This window comes from Chrysemys picta, chromosome 2 (assembly GCF_011386835.1).
Source record: "Chrysemys picta bellii isolate R12L10 chromosome 2, ASM1138683v2, whole genome shotgun sequence".
NCBI classification, from domain to species: Eukaryota; Metazoa; Chordata; order Testudines; family Emydidae; genus Chrysemys; species Chrysemys picta.
Window position 1 is genome coordinate 268,569,225 of NC_088792.1, and position 20,619 is coordinate 268,589,843.

At 43.5% G+C, this 20,619-nt stretch overlaps 1 protein-coding gene across 2 annotated transcripts; it reads right to left on the reverse strand.

Annotated features, from left to right (window-relative positions):
* Nucleotides 1–1,290: 1,290 nt before the first annotated feature.
* Nucleotides 1,291–18,080, reverse strand: DERL1 (derlin 1). 2 transcript variants are annotated; one of them, XM_005288754.5, is made up of 8 exons: nt 17,270–18,080; nt 15,895–16,006; nt 13,203–13,267; nt 11,636–11,662; nt 10,035–10,130; nt 7,508–7,560; nt 5,744–5,854; nt 1,291–3,761 (listed from the first exon to the last, which is right to left on the reverse strand). In XM_005288754.5, the coding sequence occupies exons 1-8, from the start codon at nt 17,420–17,422 to the stop codon at nt 3,626–3,628; spliced, it is 753 nt and encodes a 250-aa protein (XP_005288811.1). In that variant the 5' UTR covers nt 17,423–18,080; the 3' UTR covers nt 1,291–3,625. The 2 variants fall into 2 exon arrangements, with proteins under 2 accessions (XP_005288811.1, XP_065442150.1); XM_065586078.1 differs by having other exon boundaries at nt 17,218–17,665.
* Nucleotides 18,081–20,619: the final 2,539 nt, after the last annotated feature.

The following is a 20,619-nucleotide window of genomic DNA, read 5'->3' on the forward strand; positions in this document are numbered from 1 at the left end:
AAGGTAAAAATATCACCATGAGAGCTACAAATTTGCATTACTATAATGATTAGGCAATATGAAGCATGACCAGGCCAGTTCCTCAGTAGATCATTCACCGTGAGAATACCACTTATAGATTACACTGCGAGCAGAGACATAGCCAAGGATTATTACTGAAGAGCCCTGGAGGATGAGGCGCTTGACTAAAAAGAAGAAAGTGACAGAGTAGTGGAAGATGAATATAGTCTAACTAGCAGCATTATGAACAGAGGGGTGGGAGGAGAAAGAACATGAGGGCCACAGAGAAGGGTGTCACTGGACCTGCTCAAAAAATGGGATTAAGTTTTTCCCAAAACTTCCATCCTGTTCGTCAAGGTTTTCCCAATCATCTCTAACAGATCAGAAACCATCTTATTTAGCAATAGGAAATGAGGGCAAAGGACAGGTAGTAAAAAAAAGATATAGAGCAAAATAAATCTGGAATAAATGACAGCTTGGACGTTAAGGGGGAAAAGGCAGAGTGGCCCACCCAATAGGGCACAGGAATGGCTCTTCCTCTGATCTGTGCTTCTGTTTCCCCGCGTGCCTGTTTTATAGTAGGAGACTGTCTCTGGCCTAACGAGCGCACAATGTGTTTGCACAGCACCTTGCACAACATGGCTGTGATCTCAACTGAGGCCTTGGTGCTAACTCAATAAATAAGGAGCAAGAGGAGTCTGCCAGACTAGTCACTCATTGGCAAGAGGGTGGCAGTTGGGGCACAGTTTTAAACAATGAATTTGGACACCCAAAAGAGGATATAGAAGAGACAGACACTTACCTGGAGAGATGATGCAAGGACATGAAGTAGGCTTGGGAATTATCAATATAAGAGTCAGAGCTAAATCGACAGGCTTCACTAAAGTCACCCAAGGAGAAGGCTTGAGTGATAAGAGGGGCTTCCAGGGTATGTTCTTGGGGAAATTCCAGGAGGAGGAGGAAGGACTGAGAAGGGTAAAAAGAGAACCACAAAATGACACAAGCACAAGGAGGAGAGAGGGATGCAACAGACTGTCAGACAGTGGGGACAGGCACTATAAAAAACTACCAGACAGGCAGAATGAAGACAAAGAAGAGGACACTAGGCAGCTGGTGACTTTGGTAAGAGTAGTTCCAGTGACGAGGACAAGATCCAGAAAGTGGATCATTCTCATGAGGATTTTGATTGAGAAGAGATGGCATGAAACAGGGTGGTGGTTAGAGGCTCTTGAGAGATCAATCAATCAAGCTTGTGGAAAGTTTAAGAGTGATTTAGCAAAAACAGACAACTTCAGAGATTAAAACTTTAATTTAAACTTTGCCAACAAAAAAATTAGTTACAAAAAGGGAAAGTCTCTGTACAAAAGAATGAGTGGCTCCTTATAACAAGAGAATCTGCCATTGTCAGTGTAGATTCAAGTACACACAGGTACAGCTGTAGGTCATCAAATGGGAAATGCAGAGTATTCAAAGTGAATTTAAGATTAGTTCGGGGTTCCAAATTTGCAAGACTAGTCATCTTGGTCTTTGAAAAGTGTTTAAATCAAGAATCTCATGTCAAAAGCTTCTCTTTTCCTTGCAAACACATTTGACTTGTAGAGTCATAGAAGGCATTGTTCATGCAGTGTGCCCTCGAAAGTGAAATTCACCTCTGTGCATAGGGACAACCCCAATATTTAAGCCTTTGTGCTATCCCTCAGCACAGAGATGAATTTCAACCAGCATACATCTAAATCATAACCTATGTGACAATCACTTAAACTGTCACTGTGCTTAACACTTGTCTTCATTTTAGAAGCAGAATTTAACTGCTTTGAAGACAGTGACATACACATGACTAATTGGAGACCAGCTGCAACATGACTACTGTACGCATGATGGCTCCTGGACTGTCACAAGTCAACATTACTTATGGTAATAGGTACAGTAGCATTTACACCAGTGGAGACTTTCCACTTACCATCATTAAAATATAAATAAGACAAGGCAAGAGCATCTTTAAAACTTGATTACTGAAACTAGAAGGGCTAAGTGAGTTCTGAACCTCTATATACCTGCACAGCCATGAACATGTAACATGATCACTAGTTCCCTGCATTCATCCATGAGCCAGAAGACCACCCAACTATGGTGTGTGAAAAGAAAATGCATCCTTTTGAAGCCAGTCACAGATAAAAGGAGCAAATCCAATTTACTTATTTTCTCCCAGGCTCAGGGTGAGTGGCAGTATTTAGAAACTTACAAGTTTACCGCCAGAAGAAAAACACTATAATAATATTTAGCACTTTCATGGCACTTCCCATTTTCACAGCACTATATAAAACTAACTGAGCCTGTGTGATAAGTACCAGTCCCATTTTACAGATGGGAAAATGGAGATGTGGAGGCTAAGTAACTTGCTCAAGGCCACATGGTGAATCAGTGGAAAGAGCCAGGATTAGAACTTCCTGGCTCCTAGCTGTGTACTCCGCTCACTAGAACCCACTGCCTCATGATTCTATTCGGAGAAGACTGTAGATGTGTCTCAATCATCCCCCACCCCCACCCCACAATAAGAGAAATTGAGTAATTGCAAAAAGAGGAACTGATTAACAGCTTTATATAGCTTCTTGTTTGAGAACGAGAAAGGCCTTAGAAAAGCAATCAATTCTATTGCATCTTGTAACCTGGACTAAGTTTATTTCTAGTTCTGATTATTTAATTTCTTAAAGCTTTTAAAGAGAATGCAGTAGTCTCATCTTATTAATACGAACATAACTCTGCACTCAGTACCCTTCAGATGAATACCCAAAACATTTTCTACTTGTAAGTAAGATTTGTTCTATTTAAATTTGCAACTAAAATATGAACCCGGAAGCCAACCTTTTTCAGATTTCAGGATAGTAAGCGACAGCTGTAACCTTGGTTTAAACACACCAAACCATGTACATTACACTGAGGGTTCAGAGAGATTTAGATATCCATGAATATTGGCAATAGCTTTCTTTTCAATTTCTTATGGCCATCTGTTGTCCTTACCCTTTCCCCTCTCTTGCTGCAGTGCCTAGGGGTAGCATCTCTTCATCAACGTTGCATGGCAAGAGAAAATACAACTGCTTTCCTGAAATACAGTTTGATAACTGAAAGGAAGCTTCTAAAACTTTTAGTCTTGCTTTATCAATGCAGAGCAGTTACTGCCACCTAAGAAGTAAAGTTATTGAAGACTAGAATCCAAGCATAAATATTAATGAATCAGTCTTTTCGATGTACAGATGAAGACATTCCTTTGAGCCATCCTTTAGCCAAAGACTGGATTCTTAACTCTTCATGTATCAGAGGAAAAGAAACACAGACAAAACCCATCAGCATCTTCCATCAGAGAGGAGAGAGGTGGAATAGATACACTGTGACAGATGGACAATACTAAGGTGGCTTTTTTAATGGCAGTATTGAACTGAGCACTACTTTCTAACCTGGGGTAAAATCTACATTTTTCTTCAAGAGTTCTTAATTTTGTCTTGGGCCAGAAAAATTCTTTGGGTCAACTCCAAAAGCACTAAAGAGAACTCAGTTCTTAAGCACACTCTGCACCAGGAAGGGTTATTCCTATGTGCAGCAACTGTTTGCCAAAAGCAGCAGTTTTTCACTAGTCACCTAACCGAAAACCTTGGCCCCAGTTGTGTCTTCCACCACCCTGTTGATCTTCTGCAGCCCTTCGCACACTAGCGGGTGGAACACCAAATCCTGATACCCCTCCTCTCCTGTTTGGCAGCCAGCGGTATCTGCAACACACATGGGGGTGGGGGGAGAGAGGGAGCAGAAGAGGGGAGAAGAAGACCAAGAGCTGAATATAGTACGGCTGTTCTTTAAGCATTATGGGCTTGAGTCAAAGCTCACTTTAGTTGCTAAAAATTATAAAAACATGGCTTTATATTTATACAGGGAACCATCACATAATTTGCTTTACAAATATTAAGTCTCAACACCCTATGAAATAGGTATTTCTAGTCCACCTAAAAAACCTCACAAGCTTATATGGCCTTATATCATGATTGAGAGACAAGAAGTGTAGAGAAAATTCTCTTAGATACCTATATGGCCCCCTTTACCACAGTATCTGAGCACCTCCCAATCTTTCAGTGGATTTTTCCTCAACATCCTTGTGAGGTAGGGATTCCTATTTTATAGGTGGGGAATTAAGGCAGAAAGTAAGTGATTTTGCCCAAGGTAGATCAGGAAATCAAACCCAGGTCTCCCAAATCTCAAGCTGGCACTCTAACCACTAGACCATTCTTCCTTTCTGGCACAGAAACTCTTGAATAAATTCAAATATCCTACAGGTCTAGAAGTCAAATTCAGCTCTGGAGTAAATGGCTGAATCTGGCCATTGAAATCTGAGCCACAGAAAACAGACAAGTCCCAATTCTACAATACTATTTTTGTAAACAGAACATTATGAAGTTAAAGAACTTTGATGACAGAAGTCTCTTATTATCACCATGTCCTATTTGCAGAACGTTCCTACAGTGTACATGATACAAAAACAGAATTGGTGCCTCTTTAGAAGTAGTTTGTAGTGCTTCGGTTTATGTCAGACTACTGTACTATTCCTACTGGTCTGACCCAGTATGGCTATTCTTAATATATTGAGAAAAATTAAATGCATGTAACTGGAACCAAAAGACAGGGAATTATATATAAATCAACAACACTGATAGTAGTTTCAGGACAGTTATTACTTGGAAAGACATTTTAAGCAACATTTTGTCTTCTAATCTTTATGGGAAAATTGGGCTTAGCAGGAGGGCCTGAAACAGCAAAGACAGTTGAAGTTTAAGGCTGAGCGCCCCACCATGCTGTTGGAAGTTGTACAGTGTTACAGGATTGAATTACATTCATGTATCTCATTTTATAATTGACAATTCAGGTTTTAAAGAGGGGTCAACTTAAAGTCATCAGCAAGAGCATGGCAGGAGAAAAGCATGCGCTGCCCAGAGGCTGAGGAATTAAGACAAGGGATTCTGGAATAGTGATCCTGGACTTTTATCTGACTAGCATTTTCAAAGTTAAAACCATTAACAGATCATTGAATCCCAGAATTAGTTATTTTACTCACATGCCTGACATACAGAATGCAGATTACCAATACCAATTTGCAGTTTATACCCAACAATACCAAATGTGATCTAGAACTGATCTCTAATGTAGCTTCTGTAGGTTTACTTGCCTTTTAACTAGAGGAATGGTGCAGGAAAATGGATAAAATGTAATTAACAGGAGAAAGAAAAACCCAATTAGAAAGTAAAATAAAGACAATTCTATAATCAAGATAGATAGATACTGCCTTTGTACTACTTCCAGGGACGTCTCTTTATTGCCATCACTACACTCACCACATTTCCTTGGCCTAGAAAAGAACATAAGCCAATCACTGACTCACAGTGTTAGGAAGACATTTCCCATATGGGCTTTTTATTCCACAATTACCTACTACCAGGTTTCTTGCACCTTCCTCTGATGCATCTGATGCCATCCACTATCAGAGATAAATCAGTCTGATCTGATATGTTAATTTCTATGTGAGAAGGTATGGCAGTTGTCCAAGTCATTGGCTGATTAGCCTAGGGAAGCATTCTTATGCCCCCAATCCCAGTAAATATATTTAAAAGGGAATATGCAAGTCCTTTTACTTCCAATTAATTGCAGTATCCCTAGAAGATTATGCCAAAGAAATTACCTGTTTAAAAAACAAAAAAAAACTTACAGAAACTGGGGTGTGGTTAGGAAATTCCTTCCTCCCAAGTCCATTGGATATTTAAACATTAAGAAGAAGTATAGGTGTCCAACCAGATTTCCTATCAGCTCATTGATGATGCTGCAAGGCAAGGAGAGAACTTGTTGATTTCGTGAAACCTTTCAGCTACTTTGTGTACCCCCTAAAGGTGTCACAGGCATTAAAGCCTCATCTTCCCCTTACTCCTCACCCCAATAACATATTTTCCAGCTTATTGCGGGCTACCCCTTCGGTCAACTGCACAATCAGCATCAACACTTCAGCAAGTCATTTCAAAACCCTCCTTCCAGGCCTTCTCCAGCCAGTCGTGAATGATACAATCCCGTTAACACTCACACTGGCAAACAGACTTTATAGCTATCAATGGCTAGAACAGTGGTCCGCATCTCCTGAAAAATTATTGCTATTTCCACTGGACAACCTGCCTTCTGCTGTATGAAACTTTTCTTAGGCCCCGATTCAGCAGCTGGCCTTGGGAGTATTTTCTTCCATGTGTAGAAACAGTAAGTACCTAGCAAGTAGCTTCCTGAAGTGACGGATGAGTCAAACATGAGGTAGAACCAGAATCTTACCACAGAAAATCCTGACTCCCTATCAACTTCTCTAATTAGTAGACCACATAACATTATTATTTGTATTACAGGGCCACCAAAAGATTAGGGCACCATTGTACAAGAGATTGCAAGAACATAGATAATCCCTGCCCCAAAGAGTTTACAGTCTAAACCAAGGGTTCTCAAAATGGGGGTTGGGATCCCTCAGGAAGTCGTGAGGTTCCTGGGGGGGGGGGGGGGGGGGGGTCGCAAGCTGTCAGCCTCCACCTCAAACCCCTCTTTGCCTCCAGCATTTATAGTGGTGTTAGATATATTAAAAAGTGTTTTTAATTTATAGGGGGAGTTTCACTCAGAGGCTTGCTGTGTGAAGGGGGTCACCAGTACAAAAGTTTGAGAAACACTGGTCTAAACAGAAAAAAGAACAACAAAACAGAAGCAGACTGCAGCGTACTCAAAGGGATGGTAGGAAAGTGTCATGTTAGTTTGGAGTGAGGGCGGTGGGAGAGAAGGGTTGTTACTGTTTCTCCATTTTCTCCCCTCATCATTAAATGCACAGGGGGCAGGGGGCAGGCTTAGGGGAAAAGGCAGCAGGAGAAGAGTTAACAGGAGGAAGGGAGTAGGACGTAACTACTCCATCAGAGGCATTACTTAAGCCTGGGCTTTTAGGAAGAGCAATAGCTGCAAATCCTAATGGTTGAAATTTTCCTTTTCAAGAATATCTGTACGTTGAAGGTTTCAGAGTAGCAGCCATGTTAGTCTGTATCCGCAAAAAGAACAGGAGTACTTGTGGCACCTTAGAGACTAACAAATTTATTAGAGCATAAGCTTTCGTGGATTACAGCCCACTTCTTCGGGCTGTAGTCCACGAAAGCTTATGCTCTAATAAATTTGTTAGTCTCTAAGGTGCCACAAGTACTCCTGTTCTTTTTGTACATTGAAGCACTAAGTTAAGAGACCGCATTCCTATTTTCCCATGTTTTCGACAAGATTTCAGTGTCACATTTATTTTCCAGTTTAAAGTCCTCATATTAGACTAGCAATATGATTATTATATTGGCTTGAAGCCCCCTTATTTTGATGTTATTGCTTCCAAAAATCCTCTTAGTGGGCAAGATATACAATTCAACGTGATCAAAGAAAACATTTATAGCTCATGTAAACAAGCATAATGAATACTTACGATCCTCCAATGATGTAGTTGAATCCCAGAATAACCCAAGGTAGATAACAAGCCTAGCAAAAAATAAACAAAAACAGAGAAATCATAAACACCGAAGGAGAGTACAAGGCTGCACAAATTCCTTTGCATCTTCATTAGTGTAATCATTGCAGCTTTTAAACATAGTTACTAGATAAATTCCGGTAAGTTAACAACCAACACATTTTAAATTAAGTCTAAGCATTTTATAATGTTTTACATTTATATAAAAACTAGGGCTGTCAAGTGATTAAAAAAGTTAACCGTGCAATTAATCGTACTGTTAAACAATAATAGAATGCCATTTATTTAAATATTTTGGCTGTTTTCCACATTTTCAGATATATTGATTTCAATTATAATACAGAGTGTACAATGCTCACTTTATTTTGTATTACAAATATTTGCACTGTAAAAAACAAGAAATAGTATTTTTCAATTAACCTAATACAAGTACTGTAGTGCAATCTTTATGAAGAAAGATTAACTTACAAATGTAGAATTATGTACAAAAAATAACTGCATACAAAAACAAAACAATGTAAAACTTTAGAGCCTACAAGTCCGCTGAGTCCTATTTCTTGTTCAGCCAATCACTCAGACAAACAAGTTTGTTTACAGTTGAAGGAGATAATGCTGCCTGCTTCTTATTCACAATGTTACCTGAAAGTGAGAACAGTTGTTCGCATGGCACTGTTGTAGCCGGCATCACAAGATATTTACATGCCAGATGCACTAAAGATGGATATGTCCCTTCATGCTTCAACCACCATCCCAGAGGACATGCGTCTATACTGATGACGGGTTCCGCTCAATAGCGATCCAAAACAGTGCAGATCGACGCATGTTCATTTTTATCATCTGAGTCAGATGCCACAAGCAGAAGGTTGATTTTCTTTTATGGTGGTTCGGGTTCTGTAGTTTCCGCATTGGAGTGTTGCTCTTTTAAGACTTCTGTAAGCATGCTCCATACCTCATCCCTCTCAGACTTTGGAAGGGACTTCAGATTCTTAAATCTTGGGTCGAGTGCAATAGCTATCTTTAGAAATCTCACATTGGTACTTTTCTTTGCATTTTGTCAAATCTGCAGTGAAAGTGTTCTTGAAATGAACAGGTGCTGAGTCATCATCCGAGACTGCTATAACATGAAATATATGGCAGAATGCGGGTAAAACAGAACAGGGGACATACAATTCTCCCCCCAAGGAGTTCAATCACAAATTTAATTAATGCATTTTTTTTAAAATGAGCGTCATCAGCATGGAAGCATATCCTCTGGAATGAAGGGGCTGAAGCATGAAGGGGCATATGAATGTTTAGCGTATCTGGCACATAGATACCTTGCAATGCCGGCTATGAAAGCCCAATGTGAACACCCGTTCTCACTTTCTGGTGACATTGTAGATAAGAAAAGGGCAGCATTATCTCCTGTAAATGTAAACAAACTTTTTTGTCTTAGCGATTGGTTAAACGAGAAGTAGGACTGAATGGACTTGTAGGCTCTAAAGTTTTGCATTGCTTTGTTTTTGATGCAGTTACGTAACAACAACAAAAATCTACATTTGTAAGTTGCATTTTCACAATAAAGAGATTGCACTATGGTACTTGTATGAAGTGAATTGAAAAATACTGTTTCTTTTGTTTATCATTTTTACAGTGCAAATATTTGTAATAAATAATATAAATTGAGCATTGTACACTTTGTACTCTGTGTTGTAATAGAAATCAATGTATTTGAAAATATAGAAAAACATCCAAAATATTTAATAAATTTCAATTGGTATTCTATTGTTTAACAGTGAGATTAAAACTACAATTTAACTCAAAAAAATTAATCGCAATTAGCAGGTGAGTTAACTGTGATTAATCGACAGCTCTAATAAAAGCTATCAGTGTTTAAACAAATGTCTCCTTCATACTCAGTCCTCCACTGCAGGTTTAAGTCTGAAGGGAAGTCCTAATAATACAAAACCTGTGGTATCCCAGTCATTCCCAGAATAATGGAAAACCATCAGAAAAAAGAAAAAAAGCTAAGATGGAACTTCACTGTAGGCTCAAACAAAAAGAATCTGGGTTGTAGAAGAGGAAATTATTCAAAACACGAACATTTTACTGAGCAGTAGTGAAAACTCTGACGGATGAAGGAAATTGTTTATTGCAGAAAGGTGGCTTTTATTCAAGTTAATGCTGGCCAGAAAGTCTTTTTATTTTGGTGTCAGTTTTTCAGACAAGTTGATTTCTATTTTGGGGGAACCTAGAGCAGTTTTATACTGCAACAGCTAACACCATATGAGACACAGCAGGGACTGTGGGTCAGGAGCTCTAGGAAGGCAGCCAAACCTCCCTCTGGAGAGAGGATCTACCATTTGTTGACAGCTTGTGGCTGACCCAGAAGTGACTGACTCCAGAAGGAACTTCATCTAGCCTCTGCCAATGGTAGCATGAAACTCTTTTAGACTTTAGGGGGAAATCCCCAAAGAGAACTGTGCCAACAACCTGTATGCTGTACCTTAAATCTTGTCCCAAACCAAAATGATACAATCATCTCTCTGTTCAGCTGGGCCCAGACATAAAGCACTGACATTATCAGGGGAATCATCAGCAACTGCAATACAAAGAAACAAAGCAAAAATTATTCCATCCACCTAAAACCTCCGAGGAACACAAACAGAGGGCTAGCTTTAGAATTGCTTTGTTAGAATGATTCATCAGCATAGATCCTCTAATGACAACACTGCAGGCCTTTTCTGCACATAAAGGCCCATGACCTAACAAGTTCAAGGGTAGTGGTGAGCTAGTGAACCAATGAGTCATTCTGTTTTACAGTGGGAAACTGGTCTCACTAACTTGCTGGGGCTGTAACCCCATTGGTAATGTACTTCAACTTATGTGTCTGCCAGAAATATTACAGACTTCCCATTTCTTAGAAAAAAACAGGAGTACTTGTGGCACCTTAGAGACTAACAAATTTATTTGAGCATAAGCTTTCATGGGCTACAGCCCACTTCTTCGGATGCAGGCTATAGCCCACGAAAGCTTATGCTCAAATTTGTTAGTCTCTAAGGTGCCACAAGTACTCCTGTTCTTTTTGCAGATACAGACTAACACGGCTGCTACTCTGAAACCTGTCATTTCTTAGAAGACTTTAAAAATCTGATGCACATTTGTTTCAGGATTCATTTCAGATTTCAGATGCACAATCAGGATTTATCTCTGGGGATAGTACGGTGAATTGTCTCAGGGATTATCAGCAAGGTTTTATGCAAGCCACTAGAAATGCCATAGCAGGGGAGGAAGTGGGGAAGGAGAGGTACAGAATATATGTGAGAAGTAGTCAAAGACAGGAAGAGAAGAGAGAACAGCAGAAACACACAAGACTAAAAACAAACATACCTCAGAAACAACATATCTGTGACTCAAAAGATAAGAAGTCCCCAAGGCCCCACCACCCAAAAAGTCACTTTAAGCCAAATGACCTGATCCAAGACTCTCTTATTAAGAACTATATTAATCATTTCTGTGATATTCTCCCACTTTACATTTCTGAAATGAACCCTGGGTGGTGTTTGTCATAGAAACATGCACCACTTCATATACCCTTAAATTTTGCTTTTGAGATGATCAAAGCATTTGTAATGTGAATTCACCTAAAATGGGATTCTTTCTGAGGAGTCTCACTATTGAACTCTAACCCAAGAACTGTTTTTTAGCTCAAAGGGTAAAAAAGTAAATGGCCGTAATGTTACTCCATCAGCAGGGGTAATAAAGTCCATGGATGAAATACTGGCTCTTTTGAGGTCAATGGCAAAACTCCCATTGACTTCAATAGAGCCAAAATTTCACACCTTCATTCCTTAGTTGTGCGACTGAGTTCCACAATGCACCCATGCTTGCTGTGCCACAATGAGTTAATTATCTCTAGTTTACAGCAAAAAGATTAACAGCATTTATTGCTCTAAGATAGCCCCAGCAAGAGAAATCAGGGATTTTCCAAAATACTAATGTGTAACTTATGATTGATAGATACACTTTAGTGACATTAAAAAAATACTCTGCCTAGAAATAAACGTAATATTATAAAGCTTACTTGGAAAATTGTATCATGCTTACCTGCATGTCCATCACCAAGCCAGTTATCTTTCATTGGACTATTAAGGAAAATACAATAAAAATGAGTGATAGACCAGGGTGATTTTTAAACCGAGTTGGCTTTTAATTTTACTTTTAAAAGTAAACTTAGTGCTCCTGAAAAGTGACAGATCGACAGCACTGGCAAATGAACTCCTCTAAGCATCCGCAGAACAGATTCATTCCAAGTTTTCCCACATTGCCCTGCCAATGGGACTCAATTATGACATGAAGTGACCCCACCTAGACCTGAGAGACCACGCTCACTTTTCATGCCCATTCAACCCTTTGCTTTGTGCCTAGCTTAAGCAGGCTGGAGCTGGCCGTCCCTTTCAGAAAGCATGTTTAAAAGGACCCCAGAACTTAGTTATACACTTCTCCTTCAGTTTGTTTAAAGTTATCAAGAAAAAATGCTGTATTATTTATAACCTCAAGGAAACAAACAGCAAGCAGATTACCTAAACATTTAATATTGCTAATAAGAAAGTAAAAGAAAACAAACAGTGGCTCGAAATTTACTGATGAAGTCTTTCAATGCTACTATGACGAGTAGAAAACTGAAGTACCTGCTTGCTGTTTTAACAGATAATAGTGCCATTCCTCAGTAATTGTTTGTAGTATCAAAATGTAGTTATAGTCAAAAAAGGAAAGAAATATGACACTGTGGGCCTGTGGGTTTTTCTACAGACTTCTGTATCAAGTTTGCTCTATTTGCAAATTAAGAGAAATATTCTAACTGCAAACTCTACCTGGTGCTCTGTGATCAGAATCTTACATCAGCACCTACCCAAGATTCTACAGTCAGAATTCAGCTGTTTTGTTGGTAGTGTAGCAGAATCCAGCTCATCTTCCAGTTGCTCTGTGGGGCTAACAGGAGTAAAGATTCTCTCTAGACACTGAAGTCAGCAGATATAAGAAAAACAGGGAGCACGTCCATTGATTAAGAAGGTGGCATTTCTACATAGTAAGCCTCCCGACCATAACCACAGTTTGTGATAAAGTCACATCTTCTGTTCCTTTTCTAGGTACAGTGCTGTCGTAAGTGACCATACAGGGATAAAGGATTGCAGGAAAAGAGACTAATAGGAAAGGAGATTAATTCAATTTTACAAAAACAATGTGAGGTAGAGTGAAGAAGTAGTGCCAGGGAGGCCATTCAAATATACCAGTGCAACTTCTAAAGCAGCAGCTCGCAACCAGGAGTCTGAGGCCCTCTGGGGGCCCAGGAGCACATTTCTAGGAGTCCATCAAAATAAACCAGAGACCAGGACTGGCATTAGACTCGCTGGGGCGCAGGGCAGAAAACTGAAGCCCAAGCAACATAATTTTGCGGGGCCCCTGTGGCATGGGGCACTGGGCAATTGCCCTGCTTGCCACCCCCTAATGCTGACCTTGGCTTTTAATCTATTGAATAATCTTTTAATGTCTATGGAAAACTATTATATTTAAGTGCTTTTTAGCTAATAAAAACTGGTTTATGAAACTGCCTTATATTAGGCATAAACACAAGAAGCAAAATGTGCCAAGAACTTGATGAACAGAAGGATACAACGATGCAAATCCAGTTAAACAGAAGCATGAACATATAATCCGCTGGCCTTCCATCAAAAGCACCTATAAACAAATAAAGCAGTTAGCAAAACAGTTGTCAAGATTTCAGCTCACACTATATCCCAAGAACAACCTCAGTTCTTGGTCAGTGGAAACAACACATTGTGCCAAATGCAATCCTCTTGTGTCTGAGTATACTAGAATTGCAACGTTTGAGAAAACGGCATTTTCAACATGTGATCATTTAAAAGAACCTGATCGTTTTGTGAGCAAATCCCCAAATAATTTTTTAAAAATCCATCATTATTCCTTTTGGACTTGTTTGTACACAAATTGTAAGTTTACACTCTGCCTTGCTAAAGAAGTAAAACATTCCTCCTCCCTCCCTAAATTGAAAGCTGACTGAGTTGGTACAGCTGGATGGTGCTATCTTGCCTTGACGTTTCAAAGAACAGGCACACTGGAAAATGAGGGTAGATTGCATCAGTTATAGAACTGGCAGGGTTTGTTTGGTTTTTTGATACCACAGACTGTAAAAAAGCCAGTTATTTTTCACTGCAAATGAGCTTCCCTGCTCCATTCCCCGACATACAAGTAGGAAGGGACACAAACAGAGATAGGATTAGATGTTGAGGCATATATGGATATGACAGCACACCGTATGTATCAAAGGACATAACATGGCAAGTGAACATGCAAGTTTTCTGCCCTATCTTCCTTTGGCTTTCTTGCTTTCAAGAAGCTTAAAAATTAGAGCCTGGCAGTTATCCCAACCATAGGGCTTTTGTGGTTTAATCTACTTAAAAACAACAAACTATAAAAAACCTTAAAAGAAACCATAAAACAGAGTCCTATAATATAAACTCAAACAAATCTACAAGTTGAAAGACTTAAGATACTCAGGGTACATCTATACTACCCGCTAAATCGGCGGGTAGTGTTCGATCCCCGAATCGCCGCCTGTACTCCACCTCGGCAGGAGGAGTAAGTGGAGTCAACGGGGGAGCCGCAGCGTTCGACTCACCGCCGTGAGGACGGCCAGGTAAGTCGAACTTAGTTCGAACTCCTACAAAAATCACTGCTAAATTACATTTTTGGAACATGCATATTCAATTTTATCATGGTAGTACTAACCTGTCTTCCTACAAGTGGGATGTAGCTTATTAATAAAAATGTTAAATGTCATTTGCCATTCAGTACTGTAAGTGCAATATAAAATATCTAGATTTCCCATTGAGACCTCATTGTCCATGGATGAGCTACAAGAGCACATACAACCAAGAACTGCAAGCCTTTAGCGAAGGGCTGATAGGGGAAGGGATAGCTCAGTGGTTTGAGCATTATTATTATTATTATTAATGGAGATATCCCATCTCCTAGAACTGGAAGGGACCTTGAAAGGTCATCGAGTCCAGCCCCCTGCCTTCACTAGCAGGACCAAGTACTGATTTTGCCCCAGATCCCCAAGTGGCCCCCTCAAGGATTGAACTCACAACCCTGGGTTTAGCAGGCCAATGCTCAAACCACTGAGCTATCCCTCCCCCCCACTGAGCTATCCCTCCCCCATTGGCTCACTTAATCCAGGATTGTGAGTTCAATCCTTGAGGGGGCCATTTAGGGATCTGGGGCAAAAATTGGTCCTGCTAGTGAAGGCAGGGGACTGGACTCCATGACCTTTGAGGGGGGAGGGATAGCTCAGTAGTTTGAGCATTGGCCTGCTAAACCCAGGGTTGTGAGTTCACTCCTTGAGGGAGCCACTTGGGGATCTGGGGCAAAAATCAGTACTTGGTCCTGCTAGTGAAGGCAGGGGGCTGGACTCGATGACCTTTCAAGGTCCCTTCTAGTTCTAGGAGATGGGATCTCTCCATTAATTTATTTTTTATTTATTTATAATACATGTATTTTAGACAATGTTATCACAGATATCATTTTGAATATTTTGCTTTTTGGGGTTTGTTTGTTTTAAAAAACAAATACATAAGCATTTCTTTCTTTATTTAGTTCAGCCCAGTACCAAGCCAAGCATTTTATTTTTTTACCCTTTAAGATGTAGTATAAATGAGGTACTTGCATACAACCACTTGGCAAAGAAGATTTTTACTATACACACCTTCTGCATACCAATGCTACTGCTTTGTTCTGATAGATGCTCTAAAGATCTGATCATTTCCAATTACTTTATAAACATTAAGACTCACAACACACTGCTCTTTACAAATGGGGAAACTGAAAGAGACAAAGAGGTTAAGTGCTTGCCCAACATGGACTATCTCCCTCAGTGGTTTGGACTATGTCTTCTGGTTCCTTTATGTTAAGTGACTCTGTAACCATGCAAAAGAGTGGTAGAGTCCCCTCCTACTGTCCCAAATCCAACAACTAAAAGTCCCAATCCTTAGTCATGAGTGGTCCCACAGAATGGCTGCGGGACTGGGTCTTAAGTGACTAGAGACCCAAAAGTCACTTCTAGAAAACAGAGGGAAGTGTAGTGAATTGATTTTTCAAAAATTCCATTTTCTATTGATTAAGTGAACATAAAGGCATGCGCATTGCTATCTTTCTCTTTCAGAGCGTTGCCTGAGTCAGAGTCACTGATCATTCCCACAAGTTATTCTGAATGGAATTGTATATATGTAAAGATGCTAACTCATGTTAAATCCTACAGCATGCACATACTGCAATTATTAACATACCTGTTTCTAGTCGTGATGAATACTGATACAAAAAATATAAGTTCACCAAATAGAGAAATCCAGTTCCTGGGCCCACTGGGAAGTAGAATGTTGCAGTTAATGGCCTCCAGATCTGTCCAGACCAAAAAAGTGAGTACAGTTATATAAATTAAAGATGAATGAATAATCATGATGTTCCATTTTTAGATTAAGGAGCAAATTTACGATTCCCGTGTATCCAATTTTTTATTCAGTGATATCACTTCAAAAGCCCTTGTATCTTATGTCTTACCTGCTATGATCAATTAAGCAAGTACAGTTTTATGAGTAGTTTCCAGATACAGCATACTTGGCCTTCAAAAGGGATTCAGAGAACAAGACAAGTCCTCACAACTGTTCAACACTATTTTAAAGGCATCCAGCCAGAATCCTTTCTACTTAGTCCAATGGAAGGCAACATTGAGCAAGAAACTCATAAAATAACCTTCCGAGTGTAATTTCATTCAGCTAACATCGCCCACTATTTTTAGCTTTATGAAAGTCCCTGTCTATTGACATCATAAACAGTCTAGAAATAATCTTGCCACTTCTGAGTTGACGTGAGACACTCCAATCTGCAATATTTTAGAATGATGGGTTCAGATCCCAGATTCCGTTAATCAGCAGGGACTATTAGAGACTATTAGAGATACAGGACTCTTATTTCACAGTAACCACTTTGGGACTGATACTTGGAACAAGGACAAGCTGCAGAGGGAATTGTGTTCAGCCCTTCTCTGTTAGACACACCATGAGCGCGATGATATAGGATCCACATCCTTTAAGGCTCTTTCTCCTCTTTCCCCCGGTTTTTGGGGGAAAAGGGAGAGGACACTTCCTATCATATACACACACAATGAGCACTGAAGCAATTGTTTCCCAATACAAGAGATCATTCAGTGTGGAACCTAAGCAGCCAGAACACTGACCCCAGCAAGTGCCTCCTTGACCTGGGCCCCCTCCCCTACAAGTGGAGATGCAGCCCACCAGTGAGGCGAACCCAAGTGCCGGCTCCCACTGCTTGGCTTGCCCACACCTTTACTACAAAGATGAGCTCCCCCGAGTAGATGGCCTGGGTACCAGGACAGGGCACCTGGTCCTAGTGAATGGAGACTTAGAGAGCAGGGCTGGGATTCAAACCCGTGTCTGCCGGACCTAGCCTACAAGGACCCTTCAAGCGGGAACAGACTACACATCCCAGCAGGCACAGCAGCAACCTACTGCACCTCCCAACATGCAAAGCGCTCCCCAGAGTGGCCCGCCTACAATTCCCGGCAAGCGGAGCGCAGCCCCCTGGCGAGCTACCTTATAGCTCCGGCGGCGCTCTGCATGCTGGGACTTGGAGTCCACGCCCTACCTGGAAGCGGTTGATGAAGGCGTCGGGCCATAGGAAGAGATAGGCGGGGTTGATGAGGCCTAGCTTGCCGATAAGCGGCACCGCGATGGAGCTGGCGAACCAGTAGCGGGTGATTAAAGGGATGCTCCGGAACCAGTCCCCCAGATCCGACATCTCTCCGAGCTCCGCCGCCGCCGGAACCTCGCTACACACCGAGCTACCGCGAGGTCGGGGAATCCAGATCGCGCCTGGGCCGGCCTCCGCCTCCTGATGGAGCTGCCGCAGCCGCCGGGCAGCAGGGCGTGGGGTGCAGGCGCCGCCGAATCGACTCGTAGCCAGACGTGGCTCGTGCGAATTCGGCTACCGACAGCTACTTCCGGTTCCCGTTCCCACCCCTCGCCGTCGCAGCTGTCACGCAATCGGAAGCACCGGAAGTCCCGCCTCTTAAGGGGACAGTACAACCCGCCAATGTGCGCTACGGTACTTATTTGCCTCTTTCCTGCTGCCCGCAGCAGGATCACGTGACATTCAGCCCCGTCAGCCATTAGTCCCCCAGACCGCCCCCCGCCGTGCACAGAGTAGCTCATTAGCGATGTATTGCTCAGCAAGCCTAGTTCCCCTGTCCCCAGTGATGCAAACGCTTTCTTGTTTGCATCACACTGGAACAGGGGTCGGCAACCTTTCAGAAGTGGTGTGCCGAGTCTTCACTTATTCACTTTAACTTAAGGTTTCGCATGCCGGTAATACATGTTAACGCTTTTTAGAAGGTCTCTCGCTATAAGTCTATATTATATAACTAAACTACTGTTGTATGTAAAGTAAACAAGGTTTTCAAAATGTTTAAGAAGCTTAATTTAAAATTAAATTAAAATGCTGATCTTACGCTGCTGGCCCACTCAGCCTGCTGCCGGCCTGGGGTCCCGTTCACCTAGTTCGGCAGCAGGCTGAGCGGGGCCTGCGGGACCCTGGCTGGCAAAGGGCCGGCAGCTGGGACCCCAGACCAGGGCTAAAGGTGGGAATGTGAGGGGGGAGGGTTGCAGGAGCTCCCGTTTGGTGCTCATGGTGGGGGTGGGGATGTGGGGGGGTGCAAGAGTCAGGGTGTGAGGAGTGCAGGAGTCAGAATGGGGGCTGTAGGTGTGTGAGGGGGTGCAGGGGTCAGGGCAGAAGGCTGGGTGTGTGGAGGGGGTGCAGAGGTCAGGGCAGAAGGGTGTGGGGGGGTGCAGGGGTCAGGGCAGAAGGCTGAGTGTCGGAAGTTCAGGGGTCAGGGCATTTTGGGTGTGGGGGGGGTTCAGGGGTCAGGGCAGAGGGCTGGGTGTGTGGGGGGGAGTACAGGGGTCAGGGCAGAGGGCTGGGTGTTTGGGGGGGTTCAGGGATCAGGGCAGAGGGCTGGGTGTGTGTAGGGGGGGTCAGGGCAGAGGGCTGGGGTGCTGGGCTGGAGGGGATATGCCCCGTTCCCACTCCTTTCCCCAGGGCCCCATCCCCACCTCTTCTCTGCCTCCTCCCAGGAACAGCAAGCATGCTGCAGCTCCGCTCCCCCTCCCCCTCACAAGGGTGATCAGCTGATCGGCGGCAGGGAGGGGGAGGGGCAGGAAAGCACCACGCTGGGGGAAGAAGCGGGGGAGGGGGGAGCTTGGCTGCCGGCATGACCAAGCTTCTGCCTCCTGCCCCCGCAGGAGAAAGCGGTGGGCGGGGGGGCTGAGTGGGACCAGGATCCCAGCAGGCAGCAGCGTGCCATCAAAAATCGGCTTGCGTGCCGTCTTTGGCACACGTGCCGCAGGTTGCCAACCCCTGCACTAGAAGCAGGTCTAGAAGAATATGGACTATATCAGAGAGATATTCCATATATGGGGGACAACGTGGATTTTCTTTGCCATTGACAATAGTGGGAACAAGACACTACTGGGTTTACAATGGCGCCAGGCCCAGGCTCCAAAGAGGTCCTGGCCTGGCCTGCTCTCAGGGCAGGGGGCGAGGCGGGATGGGGGGCTGGGAGCACCCCCACAACCCCAATCCACACCCATGGCTCCCAGCCCTGACTCCTGCACCCCCACACATATACCCAGTCCCCCCACACCCCATGCCCTGACTCCTGCACCCCCCACATTCCCACTTGCACCCCGCACACCAAACAGGAGCTGCCCCAGGTAAGCATTCCACACCCCAACCTCCAGCCCTGAACCTCCTCCTGCATCTTAACTCCTGGCCCGACCCTGCACCCCAACCCCCAGCCTGCTCCTGCACCCTAACTTCCTCCCAGACCCTGCATCCCCAACCCTGAGCCCCCTCCCTCACCCCTAACTCCTGGCCAGACACTGCACCCCAACATTTTAATTTTTTTTTTTTATAAAGCGCTTTTATCCAAAGCGCTTTACAATAGTTAGGTAACGGTACAAACAATATTTGGAAAGATCATTAAGTGGTCCGCCAAGACCCTCAGCGATTTTCAAGTGCTCTGTGGAAAAATAAGTTCCACTACAAAAACAATCAAGGTACCTCACTTTATTTTCATGTACTTGCTATTACTTATAGGAGGAGGATGAAGAAAAAAAGAATGGAAAAACGGGGGTGGGGGGAGGAGATAAGAGAGAATGTTCTTTTTCTTGGCTGAGTCCCAAGGAGGGCCCCCAAAAATGAAGCTGAGCACAGGGCCCCACTAACTCTAAATCCGCCACCAGGGTCACACAGAGGATTCAGGGGGCCTGGGGCAAAGGCGCCACCCGCTGCGGCACTTGTACTCACCCGGCGGCGCTCCGGGTCTTCGGCGGCACTGCAGCGGCGAGTCCTTCACTCGCTCCGGGCCCCACTCCATCCAGCCCAGAGCAAGGGCACCGTACACAAACTGGCAGTTGCCAGATGCATACTGGCCTGCCCAGCCCTGTGCTGCCAGCGTGCCTTTTCCCCTCAGGGGTGGGCTCATGAAGCCCACAGCCTCCGACTTCCTATGTCCAGCATCCCCTAGAACTGGTATGCCCAGCAGCGCCCCCCCCCACAGACCCTCCACCACAAATGCACAGCGGCCTGCACACCACCACCCTTGTCCAGCCCCCCCCCAAACCCACACCACTACTGCCCAGTGCACTTCCCCACAGCCCACCACCACAACTACACAGCACCCCACTCAGACCCCCTACTGCCCAGCATCCCAACACACAGACCTCCCTCACCGCCCCCCAAAAGACCCGCTACTGGCCAGCAGCCCCCTACACACACACCTCCAGAGACCCACTCCCTCACGCCTTGCCCTCTGGTCACACTCACTGGCCCTGCTGGAAGGTGACGGCGTTTGCCAGGCTGAGCCGGCAGCGTTGCTGGGGTCGGTACAGTGACAGGGCAGGGAATCACTCCGTCCTCTCAGGAGTGACACGATTAGC

What these genes read in the sequence shown, in the direction of transcription:
- DERL1 (XM_005288754.5), bottom strand. Translation starts at nt 17,422, where the DNA reads ATGTCGGATCTGGGGGACTGGTTCCGGAGCATCCCTTTAATCACCCGC. An exon ending in TTCATCACGACTAGAAACAG is followed by an intron (nt 13,268 to 15,894) that starts GTATGTTAATAA and finishes ATTTGTTTATAG; the next exon opens with GTGCTTTTGATGGAAGGCCA. An exon ending in TTAACTGGATTTGCATCGTT is followed by an intron (nt 11,663 to 13,202) that starts GTATCCTTCTGT and finishes GTCCAATGAAAG; the next exon opens with ATAACTGGCTTGGTGATGGA.